Here is a 23,054-nt window from a genome sequence, read left to right as displayed (position 1 = left end):
TTTCTGAAAGTAAATAAATAAATCATAAATCCAAGTGGCTGGAGTTAAATTGTCCAAATTACAAGGTTGTGTGTCTTATGTTTAGGGGTTCAAATCAAAAACAGATTTTGTTACTCAGCAATCGAGTCATGGAGCAATTGGCTCTATTCACTCACTAGTCACTTGATTGGAAGCAATAAGAAACACCTTTCTAATAACCTATAGGACAGTGAGAGCTCCCCATTATTTCTAATAGCCTACAGGAGAGCAAGAACTCTTCATCTATTACCATGGCTGCATGGTTTTGGTGGCAGACTGCTCTTAGCTCAACACCCACAACCAGGACAATACTACTTTTAAAGTTCATCCACTTTTTCAAGTGTAGAATGACTTTTGACTGTCATTTAGGCACTTTGGTTCATGAATTTAAAATAACCTCTCCACATTCCAATAATCATTTGCAACGGACATGTCCCTAGAAGAAAATAAAACAAATAAAATAAAAAAGACCTCATGACTGTTTTCAGGTTCCTAAAAAGTGAAAGTATAACACAAAGTGAGATGTATTATGCGCAAATCCATACACAGAGTCCTTACAACAGTCCATAGGCAGGGAGTCAAGATGAATAGTATTAGAATACCACAAGGAAAAAAGAGAATAAAACAGGCATACACAAGGCACTGGGGAACATAAATGAGAAACAACCATCCAAGTGAGACCAGACATAGAGTAACAATGACTAGAGACATTAGTCAAAGGGATTAAATACATAGGCTAACGAGAACTAAACAAGACACAGGTGAAACTCATGAGGAGAACTCAATTAAATCAAGGAAGTAAATCAAAACAAAGACATGTGACTGGGTTACCACGGAGACAAGATGCTAGGAGCGGTCAACTGTGACAGTACCCGGCCAAAAGCATGCGGCACTGAAGCACACAAGCAAAACAAAAAAACAAACATGACCTAGAACAAAACTAGACACTGACAGGAACAGACCAGGCAATACAAGGAGCAGGGACAGGAACCGAGGGAGACACAAGAACCAGAGCAGGCAGAAAGGACAGAGAAACAGAACCAGGGACAGACACAAGAACCACAGCAATGAAGTGGGACGACCTGAGGCATGGAAGGAGTAAGAAAACAAAAAAATGCAACACAGACCAAGCAAGGGGCAATGGGACAGGAACAAATATGGGCACAGACACCATAACCGGCACAGGGACAAGCAGAACATCAAGGGCAAAAACAAAACCAGGCAGAGGGGAAGGTAAAAACAAAGGAGCAGGCAAAACAGGACACACAGGTAACACAGGAGCTGGCAACACAGGAGGCCCAAGAGGAACACCAGAAACAAACTGGGGTGGGGCAGGTGGGAAACATAAAGCCAACACGAAGGGAGGTGGTTCCAGAAGCATGGCAGCTGTCCATATTTAAGGAGCTAAGATGAACAAGGAAGAAAGAGAATAAAACAAAGACAGGTCTTCACAAAGTACTGGGGTATATAAACGAGAAACCAGCATCCAACTGAGACCAGACATAGAACAACAAGACATAGAACACTCTGGCCCAAACACAGGGATTAACGTAGGCTAATGAGAACTACACAAGACACAGGTGAAACTCCTGAGGGGCGGTGAACTCAACAAAATCAAGGAAGAAAATCAAAACAAAGACATGAGGCAGGAGTAACATAGTCGGCCCGAGTGCCACAGGGTTTATTCACATTGAACATAGACGACTCTGCACTTAACATTAAATGAAGAACACATACACATTAACACGAGACTACACAAACAAACGTTATGGCTACAGAGATTGAAATTAACACACACGTAGTGACAATGACCAACAAGGATGGACACACTGACAGGGGTTTAAATAAACAGACAGACATTCAACATTAAACCCTGTGCAAGTGTGTGCAATCCCGGGGGCGTGGTTACAAACAGTACAAATGTGAATCCCCTGCACGCAGAGGGCCGTGCCACGTGACTCATGGGGGGAGGAGCCTTCCGTGACAACAGGGTTACTACGGAGACAGGACAGGGGGGGCCAACTGTGACAGAAAGTACAAATAGTTTTATGTTACAGCTACCTGAAAAAAGGTTTATAGTTGGCAGACTCCTCTAAGCTCATCACCCACATACATGACACTACCATACCAGTGTTGCTCAGATGCTCTGTTAAAACTGGTCCTCATCCTAAATAATATATAGATAACAGCAGTCTTGTGGTCAGACACTGTCCTATAACGAATGTGATAGAGCTGTGGCTCAAGTACCATGAAGTACTACCAATGCATCCAACTATCAATTAGAAACCATTTTTGAGAGAATACCAACAATTGGTATAGCCAATATAAATAAGAAAAGCACAAAAGACACAAGGGTTTTGGGCTCTTATGAATACGGAAGGAGCTGATTCTAAATTATTGTATGAAGGCAACAGAAGAACGTAGTACATAAAGGCAGAAGACTATCCTTGTTTGAAATCCACAAGCAAAAGGTGATAAGAATGCCTTAATAAATAATATGTTTATGTATGTAGTTCTGAATATTTTGCTCTAAAATATGCATAGGGAAACAATCTTGGTTAGGTTTAAAAATAATTTTTAAAAATGTTTTCAGTTTTTTCAATTTCATGCTTTAGTTTTTCAGTTTTATCTAGTGTGCCATCACTAACGGTGCATGTTCCACAAGTTGAAAAACACTGGAGAAAAGGCTGGCTGATGAATTGTGAATGTAGGCTACAGTCTGTAACCAAATACCTAACGAAGTGGCTAGAGTATATGTAGATGGTAGACAGTTCTAAAAAGTGTCTAATGAGTGGACTGAAATTATATTAAAGAGCAGAAATAGTAAGAAATATGTTTCCATGACTTCTAGAAAGACTCTTTCCAAAATGCCATTTATCTATGATTAATGAATATGGTGATTAGGATTCCCATCGTGGTAAAACAGCCTTTCTCTTTTACACTTCCCAATTTTCCAAAGATCCTTTTTTAAATTGCTGTCATTTCACAATGTGCCATAATCTTGCTGTCCTTTTGCTGTCTTGATCATCACTAGTCACTGAAAATAGAAATAACCACAGAAGGCAGTGAAAGGTAGAAGATAGATTATGTTAGAAAAAATGTCCTCCTCTCCCAAGAGGTACAGAATTTATAGATGGCCAGACCATGGCCATAAACAAGAAGTTGTCATCCTCTCCCTGGATATGTGTTGATTCAATTTGTACTGATTCAGTAGTTGCAATTCTTTAGGTATAAGTTCTTCTGAAATACATGAGTAGGGCCTGTGCCAAGGGTCCTCTGAGAAACTTATGGAACCTTACTGGTTTATTAAAGTCGATCCATGATGAGCACATGAGTCAGTCATTGGAGCTGACTTTCTGATTGGAAATTGCAAATGTTATTATTCCAAATAAAACTGTCAAATTGTGTGTAGTTGTGTGGATGTTTTTCTATGATAAGCTACACATGAATAACTCCTTGGTTATATGCTGAGGATAAAAATAATATTGGAACAATTCAGTCATTACTGTTCAGGTTTTCAATTACAGCATCTTTCAATTAAAGTATCTCTCTCCCCATCACTTATTCAGTTGGTATTGTGTATTTTCATAGGATGATTTACTTACAGTAAGCCATTAGTGTCAGCTGTTCCACACTTGTACAGAAGGCAGTTAGAAAGGTAGTAGACTGACTAATGAAAGAGGAAGGTTTTTAAAAGCCACATCAACGATTCTGTCTTATATGTCGTCTGTTTAACTGCCTGTCGGAGTTTTGCAAATGCCCATAGCCCCTATGGTGAAATTATCACACAGGTCATTACACTGGTGTTAAAAAGTTTGTTTTGTGGCTCCACACCCGAGTTTGTCAGCTCTAATTCTCTGCCGCAGTGGCGGGCCATCAAAGATTTGATAGTGCTGTGTTTTCTGTGCCTACATAACGTATCCGTTGACTGCAGTATGTTGCTGATGCACAGTAGAGATTAGGTAGGTGCTGAATGAGCTTATCTTTACTGTAGGCATGATTCAGTGGAGTTTAATGAAAGGCAGCCTGGCATGTTTATCCCCTGCCAATATGTGCTCCTTTGAACTCGTCCCTCAGCCTTTGATTCATGAGAATGTGGATGGATTTATAGAGACAACAGAGTTTCAGGGCGAATAATGCACCATAACTTATGCATCAGTCAATGCGGAACTGAGCTATTTTGGTTTTCGCATAGCTCACACAGGTAAAGGGGTTGTTTGACAAAAAGAGTGCTTTAAAAGCAGTATAGAAAGCATCTTCTAGATGTGCATTCATTTTGATGTCAGTTGTAAATAACCTGTGTACCGTGCATTGTTTTTTTTAAACTGAAATAATGTTACAAAATACACTTTAAATTAAGATTCATGAAAAAACAAGCTACCTGAAATTCTACAGGGTAACTGAGAAGTGAACTTTTGCAGATTCCTTCATTGCAATACCAACTTTGAAATATGAAAATGTAGAAAGTTTAGAGACCTTATGGTTGGCAAGAATCTTTTTCAAAATTGTGGTGAAAAGGTGTTATGGACTTTCTCACTGTTTGGTGTGTGTATGGTAAATTCAGCAAAATACATGCACCCTATGAAAGGGCTTTAACCAATACCTTAACATTTTTGTTCTATAGTTCTGGTGTTCACTGAAGGCCTCAGAGTCTGTGTATTTGTCCTAATCTTGCACAGTCCCTCTAGACTGCATATAGGCTAAACAAGGAGAGGAGCCTAATTAGTGAAATCTGGGGTAGCTTTGCATTATAAGAAGAAAATATTACTGCAGATATCTGCATCTATAAAGCTACAGTCTGATGCACCATGTCGAGTGCATTTGATAACCTAAAGAACCCTGTTTTCAGCAGGTTGTCTAGAAGCAGAGATCCAGCATGCCAACAACTTGAAGCTTGATGAGCTATTGACAGCATTCATCACAGCAGGCGATCTTAATATTTTGCACTGTGCTCACTGCATCAGCGTATAGACATCGGCTACTAATAAAATCATACACAATAATGCACTGCATGCTGATTGCTAATTAAGACCCACTCATGGAATTGGTTTTGCATAGAGTGTACTCAGAGAGTGTATTCTGAAACTGATTTGAAGGTTTTTGGAGAGAACCAATGGTTTTGTGTCTTATACAGTTTTATATTGTTATAGTATCAGTAATATATTATTAGTATTATATTGTATAAGCTGTATCTTTTGTAATTGTTTATTTGTATACATGATCATAATGATCATAATTGTTCATGTTCAACTTTATCACCCTCAAAATGGAGAGAGAAGAGGATGTTAGCAACGTGTTCCTAGAAATCACTTATAGAACACTTTAAGAAATTATATGGAATGTTTTCTTTTTTATTTTTGATTAACTTTAGTACCATATTTTAAACAGCCAAACAATCAAACGTCAGTCCATGCAGATCATCAGTGCATATTTGCACTAGAGAACTAAAGAGGTTAACAAGAGCAAAAAATAAATAAAAAGCATGTGCAAACATGTATATTATTAGCTATGACTTAATACTCTTAATGGATGGAATGCTTCCCAATATCCTAAAGGAATTAATCACCCATAAATGCTAATGTGGCTAACCAAGAGTGAAAGCTAATGGGTGCCAGTTAGCATGGTTTCATTCGCATGATGCTAATTGATCCCTACTGGCGTTCATTCATTACTAGCAACATTAACATTTTTTAATGAACTTTTCCTTTAGCTTGAGTGGCACCATCCCACTGAGGCTAAGTAATCCTCATAATCATTGAGAGCTGCACGTGACCTCTGAGTTGCTGCTAAATTCTATGCCATGTAGCACTTACGGCTGTAGCATTAGTGCTAAGGCGAGCATAGCTCATAAGAATGCATGAACTGCAGTGGCAGGCGATCATGTCTTGATTTAAGGATTTGAAGCTGAGGCTTTGATATTTGTCACTCACATCATGTGTCAGTCAAAGTCCAGATCAGGTGGCACCCAAATTACCATAATCCGGAACAGTTTATCGACCTGCAATTATTCCAGTGGGTCACTGTCAAAGTGATGTTATTCCTTCAACACTTAGTCTAGAAGGATTTAAATTATACAAGTAACCATCTTGAAATTACATGCCAGTCAAAGAACAGCTATATTGGGGAAATAAAGAAAGCAACTCTAGTGTTGTGTTGGGGGGGGAGACATGATTAATATGTCAGATCAAGTTCTTATCACACCTGATATTTATTGTACCATGAGAATTTGTGAGGAGCGCCTTCTATCAGATACAATCATTCAAAGTTGCATGTAATATTACACAATACCAAGAATAAACAGGTTTTTGAAAGCAGTGTTACCCATCAACATTAGTCTGGATTTGGTTTGTCAGAGTGACACTGTATGATTTAACAGTGCTTTACAGACCTTATTTAGTGTATTTGAAATTCAGCAAACTGTTTTTCCTAAATGAAATTCTGAGACGCAGTGGCCTGCATCAGAAGTCTCATCAGCACTCCTCTAAGCTGCATGACCCATGCATTGTTATTTTAGTCCATGCTCGCAACAACTAAGAATATCCCCTAATTTTGGTAAGATCTGCCATGATTTGAAAATGGGGCATCTCTATTGATACCCTCTAAATCATTAAAGTTTCTAATCATTTTTCAGCCTTTAGAAACACTTAAAAGGGGAGTAAACAAAAGGACCTTGAGGTCTGTTTATAAGTCAGAACTTCTAGGTCAGTCCATCTCCAATCTGATTTGCTTGAATAAATATGATGTATTTGTTTTAAGAGTGATCACGTTCGATGCACAGCTTAGCAGTGCAGAAATGAACCCCATCACACTGTTAACCCTCTGTCTGTGTCATGTCTATGCCTGAGCTTTCCCACAAATGACTCAATCCAAAATTGCTCCCTATATGACACAATTGCTCCCAGCAGCACTTTAAGAACTCCTGCATGCACTCAATGTAATGTACTATGTAGGGAGTAAGGATCCGTGGTTGATCTTTCTAATTATCTTATTTTGGATAGGTATATACTGTTTAGGTACAGTATTTTAGATACATTATTGTTGATCATTACTTCTGATCATTGTTAAAACCAGTAGTTACAAAAGATGGAGAACTGGATGAGGTGGGTAATATAGTTGTGAATGAGGGTAAAGAATATCCATGTGTGCTTAAATGAAAGTTAAAAACAAGATGACAACATTAATGACACTAATATAAAGCTCATAAAAAATTCAAAAGGAGCATATGCAATGAAACTATTCTTGAAATAGTATGTAGGAAGTAATAAGAAAGATGTTTCTAATCTAGGATTTACAACACCCGCACACCAAGACCCATTACCTTACATTTGCATTGAAAAGAACCAAAAATTAATGTGTGACATGCTCCTAGCTTTTCTCCATCGATTACAGACACACTGCTATAATAGGTCTGTAATGATACCAGATTAAGTAAATTGTCATGATGAAGCTGTGCGCTTATGTTATACCTGTGACCTTCCCCTGTTATATTCAGAAGAAGAGTATGATCCATTCACTGAGCTATATACACTTTATATGACTTTGTGGGAAACTTTGCTTTGATGACTCCCTTAGGATTTCTCTGCTACAACTGTCTGACCTTTAAGTTACTGCTGCTGTTAATAATAGAGGTTCTAATTTAAACAAAATGATGAGCAACGCATCATCAATACAGTTACATAAAGGGCACAGAGAAACCAAAGGGCTGTACCATCTGGAGATAAAGCCTACATCTCTGAGGACAGCTATGCCAGCCATGAATGAGAACTCTAAGTCTGTGTGTGATTGGTAAATTTATCTCTACAAGGCCAACACACACACACACACACACACACACACACACACACACACACACACACACACACACACACACACACACACACACACACACACACACACACATACAGAGCGCCTATATGCAAATGACCAGAAATTTGGTCTGAGATTCTGCTGCAGAGGATTCACTTCAGTATAAGTAGCCCATCATGAAACTGCTACTAGGGAACTCCAAGGTGAGGAAATGAACCAACTGAGCTCAGACTTCACTTGCTATTAGAACTCTGCACCTGCACCCTGCCATGACAAAGTTGTAAAGTGTTCAGCATTTTTATCCTCTCCCCAAAGCAAACACTAAAACTTGCCTGTGATGACACTGGACGAGAGCAATTGCTTACTGTACATTACCTTCATCTCTGCAAATTAGTTTTGCAATGTTTGCTAAGATTTTAATTTCCTGAAGATAAAGATGGGGTAGGAGATATAGCAGTAATAATCATATTAATGAAACCGTATGCCCTTGAGAGTCCACATTTCCTCTGCCAAGAGGAAAAGTCAATTTTGTTGAGGCAATACAGAGGGGGAACTCATTGCAGGCAATAATTCTGGTTGTCATGATGAAAAATTCCTTTAGTTTCAGATCAAACACAGAATGCAAAAGAATGTTGATTTAAGCTATTAAAACATTTTTTTTTATATATTACAACTCATTGTCCGTCTAGTCTATGCAAGAAAAACAGCAGACTTGCCAATTTGGTGTGATGTGCCATTTTATACTGTTTGATCTAGGAACCAAAATAACCAGGAGCTGAAACTTTTGAAGTTGTTCTCTGGGAGTTTTTTGGAAGATAACAAATCAAGGTAGACTATGAAAATATGCTTTCTGTATACTTTCCAGGGATATGGAAGACCAATAACTATACCTAAAGCTAAAAACATTGCCAATGCTACAGCAGTTAACTCTTAAAATTCTCTGACCACTGTCTTAAGTGTACCAGCCCAGATTGCCACATCACGGTGCAGCATGTTCAGTCCCCTCATTCTGACTCTGAGATGTCATGTGCCAAAGTCTGATTTTCGGCTCAAAATTACAGCGATATGTTACGTATTGCGGGTTGGCTGCGTGAACGAGAGTTTTTGTAAGTGTTAGCATGGAAAAGTGAGATATAAGCCTGGTGTCAGCCATGCATTCACAGTTCAAATTACTGCATCAAGGCCCAATATCACCATGTTGTGAATGCTGAGAAGTATGGGACTCTTGGTCATAGTCACCATGTATGATTTGCTTCTCAGTTAATATTTTAGTATTTGTTTAAAATTATTTTGAATGTCTGTTTTTTAATACCTTTTGACACTTATGTAAACGCAGATACGTGTACATGTGCATGTACACACACACACACACACACACACACACACACACACGCATACACACACGATGTTCAAATATTTGCAGTATTGGCAGTATGTACATCAAACAAATTGATTAGCCAATGTGAGTGCATTAACCACTTACCATCTCTTGGAAGTCTAAGCAAGCAGAAAAGAGCTCTTAATAACATCGCCTTGCTCTCAACAATATAAAACCCCTATTCAAACAACCTTGCATTGCACTTCCCACCCGCAGATAGGTGCCCAACGGGGTGTGTTCTTTAACAAATTTAATCGATATTTGCTGAATCATGTGCCACTCAGTAATGTTTCTTTAGAAGGGGTTCCCGCTGTGTTGTATTGATCGGATTCGACAGTGCTATAGGTTCTGGAGCAGCTGCTTGGCTCTAGATTCTGCAGCTCAGCTGCGTCAGTAGCTCCCAGAGTCCATGATGCCACCGTTTCAATAGTCTCTGTGACCAATGAACCGTCACACGGGCAGAATTGCCTAGTGTCTTTTTGTCTAATTTGTTAATTCATCAACATGTCATCTTCATTATTGTCGTGTTTCGTTGCGGTTCTCGTAATCGCTTCTGAAAAATAAGCCACAACGACTGGGAAAGAGTACAGTGTGTACACGCTTTGCAGAGGTCAGAGTGGTGAGGTACGTCTTCTTCAGTTGTTCCCCTTTAGCTCATCTGTACACTTAAGTGGCTGGTATTCCATAGGCAGTAGCCTGTGAGATCGCTGTTTCAAGATGTGGGCTGTAGTGGTAACATAGCGGCCAAAGCTGCGCCTTTTATTTTCAATGTATCTGCTTTCAGGTTGTTTCTAAAATATCTGTGCATAAAAAGCTTAATGACTGAAAGTTACTGTATAAAGTTAACAGACCTCATTTTTGCACGAGTACATTCATGTCTGTTGTTATGTGCTACACAGAAGACTGGATTATAATCTTATACAATTACCATTAGCCAAATAACATTTTATTATCTGAGTAATAATGAATAACTTGAATCCACTTGAGAGAAAAGAGAAACACTACAACAAATTTAGTTGCATTCTGCACAATATGCAGCTTGTCTTCATTTTAATGTGTTGTGCAGCATTTTGGGGAGGTGTTTTATTCCCCTGTGCTCCAACAGGAAGTTGCTGCATACCTTCTGTGCTGAGTGGCTCCCAAAATTTTGTTTCAAAGATGACAGTTTACTCCCCCACGTAATCTGTTTGATTTGATGTACTGTAGGTTGCAGATTATAAGTGAGTGGGTGGAATAATATCTGTGTCCTCAATTTTACTCCTGTTTTTACTAGCAGATGCTGGCAGAATAACATGGCATGCACATGTTTTTTCTTTTTGTTTCAGGATTTTTAGGCCTGTTATATGTCTACACCTTTCATTGGGAACATATCAGAAAGTTGCCAGCATTATGCATTTCACTGTATTCCACATAATCCATCTGTGCATTACACAACATCTAAATTATCTGTTCAGAATAGACTAGAGCCATTTGATCTGCTCTAACATAGGTGTCCATAGGGCATAGGTGTCAATATTCAGAAGGCAGGTATACAAATTGCCAATCAGAAAAGTATAGCTTGAACAGTTTGAAGTAGGTACTTGTCAGCTCACATGTGTGCAATAACATTTTTTTTACAGCTTCTAACCATTAGGTCTGCTCTTGTCAGACTTAATAAATAAAAGAATCTGAGGATATTGAGGATACTTAAATGAAAATATGTGCCCTATTGGATCAATTTATGTATTTGCAGAACCATGACAATTTTTCCAAGGATAGTCTTAAGAATAGAAGTGTATTTGGTTGAAATACTATTATTGATTTTCTAAAAATTAACAGAAGTTACGGTAACATCAACCTATGCTATTAGGAGCTAAAAACCTGTTTTTGTGTTTGTTTCAGAGTTTGGTATTTTAAATGACTTAATATTACACAATTTAATACTAATATGTGAGCACTACTGCTCTCAGTGACAATCCCTGATTGTATGGGTATAATAAAATCTCACATTTTATTATCAGGACTACTTTAAATACCATTTCCACAAGAGCGCAGTAAATAATTTAATTAATATTTTAATATCAGACCAAATGGCTGGTACAGAGTAGTGTAAACCTTAGTGCGAAACACAAGGTCTTGTACTAAACACCAACCTCAGCTTCTAATTCCTGGACTTTGCACCTTCTATTTGATATCTTTGCCTTTTCCAGTCATGTCATTCTTAAGGAATGCATCACCTCGCCTGGAACGGTGTGAGACATGGCCTTAAAATAGTCATTACTCACATCTGAGTGAAAGCAAAGGCAGTGGTTGAGCAAAAGCAAGCGCTAGTTTCTCCACAGGCCTAGGGCCAACACCTGGGCATCATGACGAGAAAGTAGTGTAAAACTGCTAGGAGGGTGTAGACAGGAGCTCCGTCAGGTATTCAGTTCTGTAGCAGGCTGAGGGAGTTGCCAGCACCTATGATTGATGCACTTGTCCTGCAAGTCAAAGAGAGGCAAGGCTTGCTGAACCATGTGATGGATATACCAATATATTGTGTCTGCACCACTGGTGGTCAGCAGTGGTGTGCTCACTGTTTTACAACATGACAGTTGTTACATCTGGTGGCCATTTTGTGATACATTCTGTATGGTGTATTTTGGGGAGGGTTTTATAAAAAGGGACCTCTGGAAAATAGAAGTTGTACACTGTATCTTAAATTACTTCGGTTTTATGTGTCCTGAGGCTTGATTTAGAAGTAGTTTTTTTTAAAAATCACAAATCCACAACAAATAAGTGTGCTTTACCTCACTGTGTACTTGGACAAATGAGCATGCTTTACCTCGGTGTCTACGTTTTGGTTACCTCTTTTAAAGAAACAACCAACCAGACTCTAGACAGGTAAGAATAGGGTCCAGAAAAGGTCATTAGGTGCCCATTGCCGAGTATGCTTTTTGCTTAAATCTTTCGTTATTGATTGATGAATGCAGGATTTTTTAATCACCTTTTCAAGAAACCAAAGTCAGCTATTGACTAGTCAGACAGTTTCACTATGCCTTCAGCCTGCCTTCTCATCCACTCCCCAGACTTATGTTGTCCTACAGAAAGGGTTCAGCCAATGAACTAAATCTCTTTAAAGAAGAGAGGGATATTTAGTATAAGGAAAAGCTGGCCTTGTGGATTGCACTTTAAATGTCAAACATACAGTGAGAGAGAACAGCACTGCAACTTTTAGACAAAAGTCTCAACTTATCCCAAGTCCTTTGTAAGATGATTTTTTTTTTTTATTTCAATCTCAAAGAATTGGACCAAAGAAAATCCCTGAACAAATTAGCAGTATTCAGATACAATTGCATGTAATGTGAATGGTCAAATGTAATTGAACTTCAGTGAACAGACATGTGATTGTAGGATTGCATCATGGTGGATCTGCTCCCTCTTTCTCTCACCGTGCTCCAGTTATTTGAAGTCCAACTCTGAAGGTCAAACCCCATAATCTTAGAAAGATATTCAAGAGTAATTATACATACATGTGATATTTCAGGATAACTGAACAAAAGGGTTTTTTGTCTTTTCCTTTTCATTCATTGAAGTACAATGTAATTAAGGAACAAATAACTAGAGAAGGTAGTGAGTGCTCATTAAGTAATTTAGATTCATTTGTGCTTTGGACTCCATAAGAGGTCCCTCAATATTCTTACAGACCCATACTGACAAATGTTGCCAGATTAAAAACCACTTGATTTGACAGAAAATATCTACAGCTGTGCTTTCTAAAAACACAGTACTTTGGTAATTGATTTTGAATTAACACTTTACTCTGAACATTTTTTTTTTTTTTTTCCCATTAGGCTATTGCCCTTTTATACAATTTGTTCAAAATGGCTACTTTACTTGCAGTTTCAGACTATTAACATCAGGCCTTTTCCTGCCCTGTCAGTCTGGACTCCATGCTGCTTAGCTCTTTAGTCCTATAGGTCTGATTCCGATTCTGATTCTCATTCTGATTCTGATTCATATGATCATTTCAGACCTAGCTGAGATTTAAAACACAGTTGATTGTAATTAAGAGTTGCAGGTACAATTGATGATAAAAAAAATAAATAAATAAAAATGTGACAACCAAATATGAATTCAGCCATTTGGATGCCTTGCTCCTTAACTAATGTTAAAAATAATTTCACCATACTTTGACATATCAACAGCATCCAGACTTAATAAAAAGGTCTACAGAACAAAAATATCATGAAAATAAATAAATAAAAACGTAAAAAACTTTGAAAGCTTCATAAGGAGTGCATCACCACTTGAAACTCTAGTGGACCTTCACAGACTTTGGTCGAAGGAGTGTTTGAAATGGAGCGTGGTCCTCTGTTCACTTTGAGCCACTGAATTCTAATGGACCCTTCTGGAAGCATGGAGGCACTATGATAAAATCCCCTGATTATATAGTTGCACCAGCTAAAATAAAACTATAACCTCTCATTGGCCATCACATCAGGGTCTGTAGATGCTAAAATCACCCAAAGGACATGCCAAAAGTTACATTAATTTACATCCAGGAGTACTCTGGCCTTTACTCTGCGCATGTGGACATGACGGCCTTTGTCAAGCTTGGTTCAGATGCACACAGCAAGAAAATTGGATATCTGCCAAACGTGTTACTATTATGAAGAATAAAACCATTTCAAGATATAAAAAGTTCATACAGGAATTTGCAAAATAATAAGAAAAAGTAGCAATTTTTTTTATATATATATATATATATATATATATATATATATATATATATATATATATATATATATATATATATATATAATGATGTCATACTCTCTACCAAACTACACTAAGCAACAGCCTGTTCTTCACCCAGCCATCAACTCAGCCAATCGGGGACATTCAATCAGATCGTCATCACCGGAGTATTGAACTCACCTGTGGGTTCAGAGAGATTGTTGTATATAAGAATGTTTCAAGCACTCATTCATTGTGAAGTATTGCCTGTAGAATTTCTAAGCATACCGAGCGTTATTTTCGACTAGCTTCCTGTGTACTGTACCTTTATTTTGTCTTTCTCTTTCTCCGATTTTGGCCGACCCTCTTTTGGATTTACTACCTAGTTTTTGTATTGCTCTTCTGGCTTTGGACACAGACTTTGATCTCTTTATGATTTGGATTTCCTCTTACATTACTCTTTCGATTTTGACCCTGTTATTCTGTTACCACCAATTGGAACATTAATAAAGTTACTATTCTTAATCCGTGAGTGTTTGATTCTGCCTGGCCCATCACAGAATAATTTGCCTTCATGCAGACAGCAGATTCGGAGGCCTTGAAGGAGGCTCTAACCAACCAGGGTCAGCTACTCAATCAACACCAGCAGGTGCTTGAGGGCTTCACGTGGTCAATGGACACGATTGCCAAACAACAGGTGTATCAACAGACACACATGTCTGAACTCGGACAGTGCCTCAGAGAACTAACCTCCATGCTACACGTTGACTACCACGACCCAGCTCACCCCAACGCCGGTATCCGCTGCCGCTCCCATCAGTACTCGCGTAACTTCCACACCTCAAACCCAGGTATTGATCTTGCCCGAGCAAAGGATGGTAGTTAAGTCATTCACTTTACCTGTCTATTTTGGATCACACACTCCATCCTCTATTCTCACAGCCCTAGTTGTCTCCGGTGCAGAGGGCAACTTCATACATGCCCACCTGGATCAAGAATTGGATATCCCTGTAGAACCTTTATCCAAGACCCTTCGTCTGGCTGCTCTGGCTGGATCACCAGTTGTGGCTGGTTCAGTATCACTCGGCACAGCACCCGTAAAACTCTCCACCAGCGCACTGCACTCTGAACTCATCTCATTTCTGGTCCTAAATGCTTTGTCCTTTCCAGTTATTCTGGGACTCCCTTGGCTTGAAAAACATAACCCAAGCATATCATGGCCCCAAAAGGTGATGACTCAGTGGTCGGCTCAGTATCATAAGGACTGTTTGACACTACCCATGATGAAAATATGTTCCACAACGATCGAGAGTCCTGCTGATGAACAAGCCCTTTCCCCTCCACAGGAATATCAGGATCTTGCTAGTGTATTTAGTAAAAAGAAAGCTACCTTGCTACCCCCTTAACATCCCTATGATTGTTCTATTAAACTCTTGGCAGGAGCTGCATTACCCAAGGCTCGCATATATCCTCTCTCCCAAGAGGAGGAGAGATCCATGGAACAATATATAGACAAGGAACTAAGGCAAGGCTTCATCTAGCCTTCCACTTCCCCCCCCTAGCATGAGGCTTCTTCTTTGTAAAGAAGAGGGATGATGGTCTTTGCCCCTGCATCGATTATCGAAATCGCAATCAGATTTCCAAGAAATACGCATACCCGTTACCATTCATCCCTGTGGCCCTAGAACAATTATGATAGGCTAAATACTTCACCAAATTAGGCCTCCATAGTGCTTACAATCTTATACGTATAAAGAAGGGAGATGAGTGGAAGACTGCCTTCATTACCACTAAGGGTCACTATGAATACACAGTGATGCCATACGGTCTCAGTGTAGCTCTGCCTGTGCTTCAGGCCTTTGTCAACGATGTCTTTCGAGGAGTAATAGGGAAATTTGTTATAGCATATATTGATAACATCCTCATCTACTCACCTGATCTTCAGACACACGTATGACATGTGCGATCTGTGATGAAGATTCTCCTTGAGAATGGACTTTATTTGAAGGGGGAGAAATGCGAGTTACTACCTCTACTACCAATACTACCACTACTTTCCTGGGATATGTAGTCAGCCATGGGGGAATTACAATGGACGATAAAAAGATAGAAGCCATCCTCCAGTGGCCAGTTCCTACTACCATCGAGAGGCTCCAGAGTTTCTTAGGTTTTGTAAACTTTTATAGACGTTTCATCAGAAACTTCAGCAGAAACTTCACATCCCTCCTAAGAGGGGTACCAACCAAACTTGGCTGAAATAAAGAGGCTGAACGAGCATTCATCCGATTAAAGGAGGCTTTCACCACTGCTCCCATACTTAAACATCCTGATCCTACAGTCCTATTTGTAGTAGAGGCTGATGCTTCAAGTATCAGTATAGGAGCTGTACCCTCTCAAAGACAAATAAAGAAACAAAACTACATCCAGTGGCCTAGTTCTCCTGAAAATTATCCCCGGTGGAACAAAACTATGGTATAGGAGAACACAAATTATTGGCCATTAAACTATCTTTGGAGGAGTGTAGGCATTGGCTAGAGGGGGCTAATCATCCTTTTTTAGTGATAACTGACCATCGTAACTTGGGAGTACATGCATGTGGCTAAACAATTGAATCCCCGTCAAGCTTGTTGGTCAGTATTCTTTTCAAGATTTACTTCAAGATTATGTATCATCCAGGAACTTGCAATACAAAAGCTGATACTCTGTCCTGTATTCATCTAGGGGAGACTGAAGATAAATCGGGCAATAAAGAAACCATCTTACCTGGGTGCACCTGGCGACCATACGATGGACTACAGATGAAGAAATTGATCAAGCCACGCAAGGCAATGTCACCCCACCAGAATGTCTAGCGGGCAAATGTTACATGTCTACCGCTTGCCGGGACCGTTTTATAACCTGGGCTCATTCCTCCCTCACTATGGGACATCCGTGGGAGACCCATACTTTCAGCTCCTGGCTAACCGGTATTGGTGAGAGAGTATGACCAGCGACATTCATTAATATGTTTCATCATGCTCTATCTGTAGCCAGAGTAAGACTCCTAAGACTCATCCTGCAGGAAAACTCATTCTACTTCCTGTACCTGAAAGACCCTGGTCTCGCACCGCCTTGGATTTTGTCACTGACCTCCCCTGTTCCGAAGGTAACAACGCTGTTCTCACTGTAGAGGGGTGAGGTTTGTGGCATTCCCTAGCCTACCCACAGCCTTACAAACTGCTGAAACCTTATTCACCCAAGTGTTCCATATATTTGGCATCCCGGAGGACATTTTATCCAATAGGGAACCTCAATTCACATTCCATGTTTGTTCTTCTTTTTTTGAACACCTAGGGGTAGCTATTAGCTTCATGTCTGGTTATTCACCCACAGTCTAATGGACAATGTGAAAGAACAAACCAAGAACTGAACAAATTCCTATGATGCTTTTGCATGAATAATTGATGAGACTGCTCCAAATTCCTACCTTGGACAGAAATGGAACAGAACTCACTCACTAGTTCTTCCACTGGCCTAACAACCTTCGAGTGTATTCTAGGTTACCAACCACCCCTGGCTCCGTGGACTTCTAACACATCTGATATCCTGGCGTTTGACGATTGGATGCAACGTAGTGAGAAGGTGTGGGAGGAGACACACCAACGCATCGAACACGCCCTAAAAAGATACAAAGAAATGGCAGATAGACACAGAGGGGACACCCCGACTCACCAACCAGGCGACCGAGTGTGGCTTTCCACCCGGGACTTCCGTAAGACAGGCTCCTGCCACAAATTAGGCCCCTATAAAGTATTCAAGAGCATCAACAAGGTCACACATCAACTCAACCTGCCGTCATGTTGTACTCCCTGGGCTAGTTAACATAGAGCAGTGAGTCAGGAGTAGAGACTGCGTGTTCCGGAATTCGTACACCTTGTTCTATCAGAATATAGGCAGCATGGAGTAAAATGTCTGCTTGGAAAACAATGTGCCAGTGGATGTGGAGATGGCAGGGAGTGGTACTGTAAAACAGGATAAGGCCTTTGAAAATGATTTCATGTGTTTCTTCTTAAGCCTGTTATTTCAGGTCTGCTGGATGAAGTTTCTCAGGATGATACCGTGCCAGAGCCAATTGATTATGACAGCACCCCGGTATACACAGTTCGCCGCGATTCTGGACTCCAGGAAAGGGGGAGGTTCAGTGCAGTACTTGGTGGACTGGGAGGGATTCGGCCCTGAGGAACAAAGCTGGTTCCCTCGCTGTGATGTACTGGATCCCGGCCTCCTTTCAGACTTCCACGTGAGATTCCAGGACAAGCCTGCTCCTTGTCTGTAGTGTCGCCCTCACCGCCTTCCTGCAGCGGATTCTGATGCGGGACCAGGGGCCACCATGTTGATAAGGGGTCGTCGCGGTCGTCCTCGTACCTCGGCCGTCCCGGACTGTTTGGAGGAGGGTACTGTCATACTGCCCAAATCTCTACCAAACTACACTACGCAACAGCCTGTTCTTCACCCAGCCATCAACTCAGCCAATCGGGGACATTCAATCAGATCGTCATCACCGGAGTATTAAACTCACCTGTGTGTTCAGAGAGATTGTTGTATATAAGAATGTTTCAAGCACTTATTCATTGTGAAGTATTGCCTGTAGAATTTCTAAGCATACCGAGCGTTATTTTCTTCAACTAGCTTCCTGTGTACCGTACCTTTACTTTGTCTTTCTCGTTGCCGATTTTGCCCGACCCCCTTTTGGATTTACTACCTGGTTTTGTATTGCTCTTCTGGCTTTGGACACAGACTTTGACCTCTTTATGATTTGGATTTCCCCTTACGTTACTCTTTTCATTTTGACCCTATTATGCTGCTACCACCCATTGGAACATTAATAAAGTTACTATTCTTAATCCGTGAGCATCTGATTCTGCCTGGCCTGTCACTATATATATGTGTGTGTGTGTGCGCGCACAATTTCCCAACACTAGTTCTGTTTCTTACAGTTTTCACAAGCATAGCTTTTTTTTGTCTTTTCTTTTTTTATACTATAAGTAGCAGACCCCTGTTATACAGAAACAACTCATTTCATGCATGGTGACTCAGTCAACTGTTAAATTATTTCCCCAAGAAGAATTAAGATCTAACACATTGGGGGCTCTATTCTGATGTCAGAGAATCTTGGCTGCTGCTTTATGAGGCTCTGGGCATGTAAAGGTGAAGCCTGCTAATGTGTATGCAGTGTTACCTGCTGTCTCTGGAGGAAGCTCATTGGTTTGCATTGGTTTGCAGCGAGCATTCCCAAGACTAAGTGTGACTTTTAGCAGCCTAGTCACGGGTTTACACCATGCAGAGCAGTTGATATAACCTGCAATTAGCAATCACTTTATTGTTTAATTTTGTAGTAAACCCCATAACACTGATTGACAGGATGAAGTTGCTACCGGTTGGAATGTGAAGAGTTCCACCACTGACTATAAGTAACCTGCTATAATGGGAGGTCACTCCCACCTTAAAAATGCTTTCTGTGTTCTGATAACCTGCCTCTCTTTATTGCTTGCACTTTACAATTTGTATAGACCTGACAGTAACAGAGTGGGGAGAGGGGAGGGGTGGGGGTGCTCCTTTGCTGTGCGTTTGTACTAATACTCAGAGGTGTTTAGGGTGCAGACATTTAACTTAGGATTGTTTCAAAAGCACATCCTGATCTGTTCTCTGCCAAAACATACTTTGCAGGCAGAAACCCAGTGAGCGATTTGCATATTCATCTCTGCTTGTCTTGAGGTGAATATTACTTACACTTACCCCTCGATTCAACACACTTTTCCCTATGCAACAGATATAATGCTTTAATGCTATAATCTAAAAAAAAGGGGGGAAAATAGATATTTTCCTTAATGGTATCTTGGGGGAAAATTTGTATGCGCACAGCTTTATATGGAGTTCCCACCCATGTGGGCTTGAAATTTACAGCAGTTGTACTGTGGTGCTCCAGTGTGAAAGATGAATGTGAGCAGTTCACTACTGTTACATAAAGTCCCCCAGTATCATTCAAACAGGCTGCCACTGCAAGGTAGTGTAAATAGGCCTACCTATAAATATTGATCTTATATCATTTTTCAAAGGCCTTATCCTGTTTTACAGTACCACTCCCTGCCATCTCCACATCCACTGGCACATTGTTTTCCAAGCAGACATTTCACGCCATGCTGCCTATATTCTGATAGAACAAGGTGTACGAATTCCGGAACACGCAGTCTCCGCTCCTGACTCACTGCTGTATGTTAACTAGCCCAGGGAGTACAAACATTAGCATAATATTCAGCTTAACATGTGAAGCACTGCTCTGGGATCTATTTGGGCTGGCAGAGCAGCACCCCATTACACATGGTCCGGAGACAAATACACGCATGGGCTATGTTTTTAGGGTGGTCATTTGATTTTGATTCAGCATATTTGTCCCATGAAACAATGCAAGACTGATAAGCCACTCAGGGATAAAATGTGACAAAAGCATGTAATGCCGTGAGGAGCAATAAGAGCGTCTTTGGTCCCATCAACAGGAAAAAACTGTGTGATTGATCAAAGACATGCTTGTTGTGACATGTTACTTCCCCCATTGGGGAGAATGGCAACACACGTGTCCACACTGGTATGAGCAGTATTTAATTCCAGGTGTATTCAGAGAAGCATGCACCAGAAATGATTTTACTGTTCATGGTTACCCCAAATCTACAGTACCGTGTGCTGTCTGCAGGCCCATCCCCCTTCCAGACAGAGACAGAGATGAGACAGAGTGCCTCTCAACCAGCTCAGGAGAACAGGGCTAGAGCCTTGCTCATTCCACTTCACTGTTTTTATCGCTTCACTGAAGCTGGAGCGGAGCACCCGGGGTCATCCAGCTCACACTCCTGAAATTTTGCCCAAACATTGAAGATCAGAGCAGTAGCAGCACTTAATGATGATCCCTGAAGAACATCACCAGTGTATCTACCAGAGCTTTTGTCAAAGCAGCATGCCTGATCCCTCGCCCGTGAGCCATATGGGGTCGTTCGTTCACTGGGGGCTCCGTGTTTGAGCTCGGTCTTGTTATGTCCTTGTTATTTGCCTGGGTGGTGTCAGTGGTGAGGCTGCTCTCCAAGACCTAGAGCAAGCAGCGTGTGATCACTTACTAAGCATAGCATGCTGTGCTTTCCAACATTGGTACAACAAATGTACCTAGATTGTTAGTGATTTTTTTAAAAGCATGTTTATACTTGATACAGGCTTCTGTATTTATAGCTGCCTCTTTATTCTTTTTTTTTTAAATGCTTAAAAATCGATAATATCTAATGAGGAAACCTGCCTTGTATGTTGGTATTGTGCATTACGCCTCCTTCACCTGCTCATGCTACTCTTGTCATGGAATTACCATAATTACCAGGTTCTTACTGGAAGAAAACATGGTAAAGTGTTACTCTTATATTAGTTAAATTACCTGTTGACAATGCAGGCAAGAAAATTGCAAGGTGATAAGTGAAGTGTCCAAGTGACGTATAATTTTGCACTACAGTTGTTCAGAATTGCTTGATGTTTTACATAGCTTGGGAAAAAACTTGAGAGCAACTTTACATAGAACCAGTGGTAGGAAATTCTTTCTGTGAGTCAGCACTCAGAATTTGTAACAACATTTCAGCAAGTAGATAGCATTAGTCAACAAACTATGCCAACAGCATTAGTCACCAGGGGTCATGCATAATGTCGATGATGGGCACATGTTTGGTGCTATACTGTGAAGGAGACTACACAGACAGTCCAAATTAAATTCTGTCAAATATAAAACACTGACACGCAGTCTGGTGATTAATATTGATTTCCCTAATAGAAGTTATTAATACTTGGTTATTCTGAAGATTTTGAACAGTACATCAATACTTGGTTATTAATACTTAAGAGGATTTTGAACAAATCTTAATAAAAATACAATACTTTTTTTTTTCCTTATGAAATGCAGTAGTTTCTAGTGCACCTTTAGCCTATAGACTGAAACCTGACCATGTCAAATACCTTTTAAAAATACAGTATATTGCAACACGTTGTTGATATCTTAAACAATCAGACAAAAAGCATATTTTCAATATTATGTTATATATTTGTGGTTTTCTTACAGCATTGCATATATCTGAAGAAACCTATCAAATGTATTTTATAATTTTTTATTTAAAGTTTTTATCTTAAATTTTGAAAGCTATTAAAAATCATTGAAATGTATTTTCTATTTTTGTTGCAATGAAATTGTATTGACATTTACTGAAATGCTGGCTTGGAACTTGGATTGAAGTGTTTGTCTTTTTTCCAGGTTGTCTGGCTTCATGTTGCCATCGCCGATAGTAAGTTCGGGGTCTATACTAGCACTGTGGTTCACCACAGATTTTGCTGTGAGCGCACAAGGATTTAAAGCAATTTTTGAAGGTAAGAAACAAAGGCTTTTGCTTCAGTATTTTAAAATGTTCAGATGGTTTTCTCCAACTGAGAGAGTTCAGAAGAATTCACAAAATTTGTTTGATATCTAAATGATGATATGAATCTAAATGATATGGAAAACTGTTTTCATTTCTATTTTGCAAAACTTTAAATTTACATTTATGACATTTGTCTGTGATTTCAAATTTGAAATATCAAAGATGTTACTCAAATGTCCATAGAGTTCCTCTTTATTTCGTAAATGGAAATTCCAGTCAACTCTCTCTAAGGTATTCAGCTCTTAGGCAATGTTTGTAAGCTACTTCCTAGCTTGGAAGGGGAGCAAGCCATTTTGGAACTGATATTGTTCAACTGGTCCTGAAAAAAATGCACACAAAGCCACCATAAGAAATTAGCATAATTGCACACCTGAGTAACAGTCTAAAAGAGCATAGTTCCTCACTATAGAGCCATTTCTCCCTCTAGTGGACAAAAAATGGCTGATTACTTTTGTTTGCCCTCTTAAACCTAGTTGTGGTAGAACTGGAAAAGCACGGAGAGATTCCCATGAAGGATTACTGAATGTAATAAATAAACATTTTCTTTTTCTGGCCAATGAAATTGGAATGAAACATAGCCTAAGACTGCACTTACAGTGCCAAGGGGGCAACTCATGGGCTTTAAAAAGTGCACTGCCACATTTTCATATGGTTGTCTTTTTATGATGGTCTGCCCCAGATTG

At 39.9% G+C, this 23,054-nt stretch overlaps 1 protein-coding gene across 2 annotated transcripts in view; it reads left to right on the top strand.

Moving 5' to 3' along the window:
* The window catches only part of csmd1b (CUB and Sushi multiple domains 1b), a 265,284-nt gene that overhangs the window by 82,993 nt on the left and 159,237 nt on the right, over window positions 1-23,054 (top strand). For both annotated transcript variants that reach the window (XM_027023454.3, XM_081724720.1), the window contains exon 3: window positions 22,209-22,321. In XM_027023454.3, the coding sequence (XP_026879255.2) occupies window positions 22,209-22,321 (113 nt within the window). The remainder of the gene's footprint in view (window positions 1-22,208; window positions 22,322-23,054) is intronic.

This window comes from Electrophorus electricus, chromosome 12 (assembly GCF_041902795.1).
Source record: "Electrophorus electricus isolate QZ-2024a chromosome 12, ASM4190279v1, whole genome shotgun sequence".
In the NCBI taxonomy this organism is placed as follows: Eukaryota; Metazoa; Chordata; class Actinopteri; order Gymnotiformes; family Gymnotidae; genus Electrophorus; species Electrophorus electricus.
This window is presented reverse-complemented; position numbering and strand designations above follow the sequence as displayed.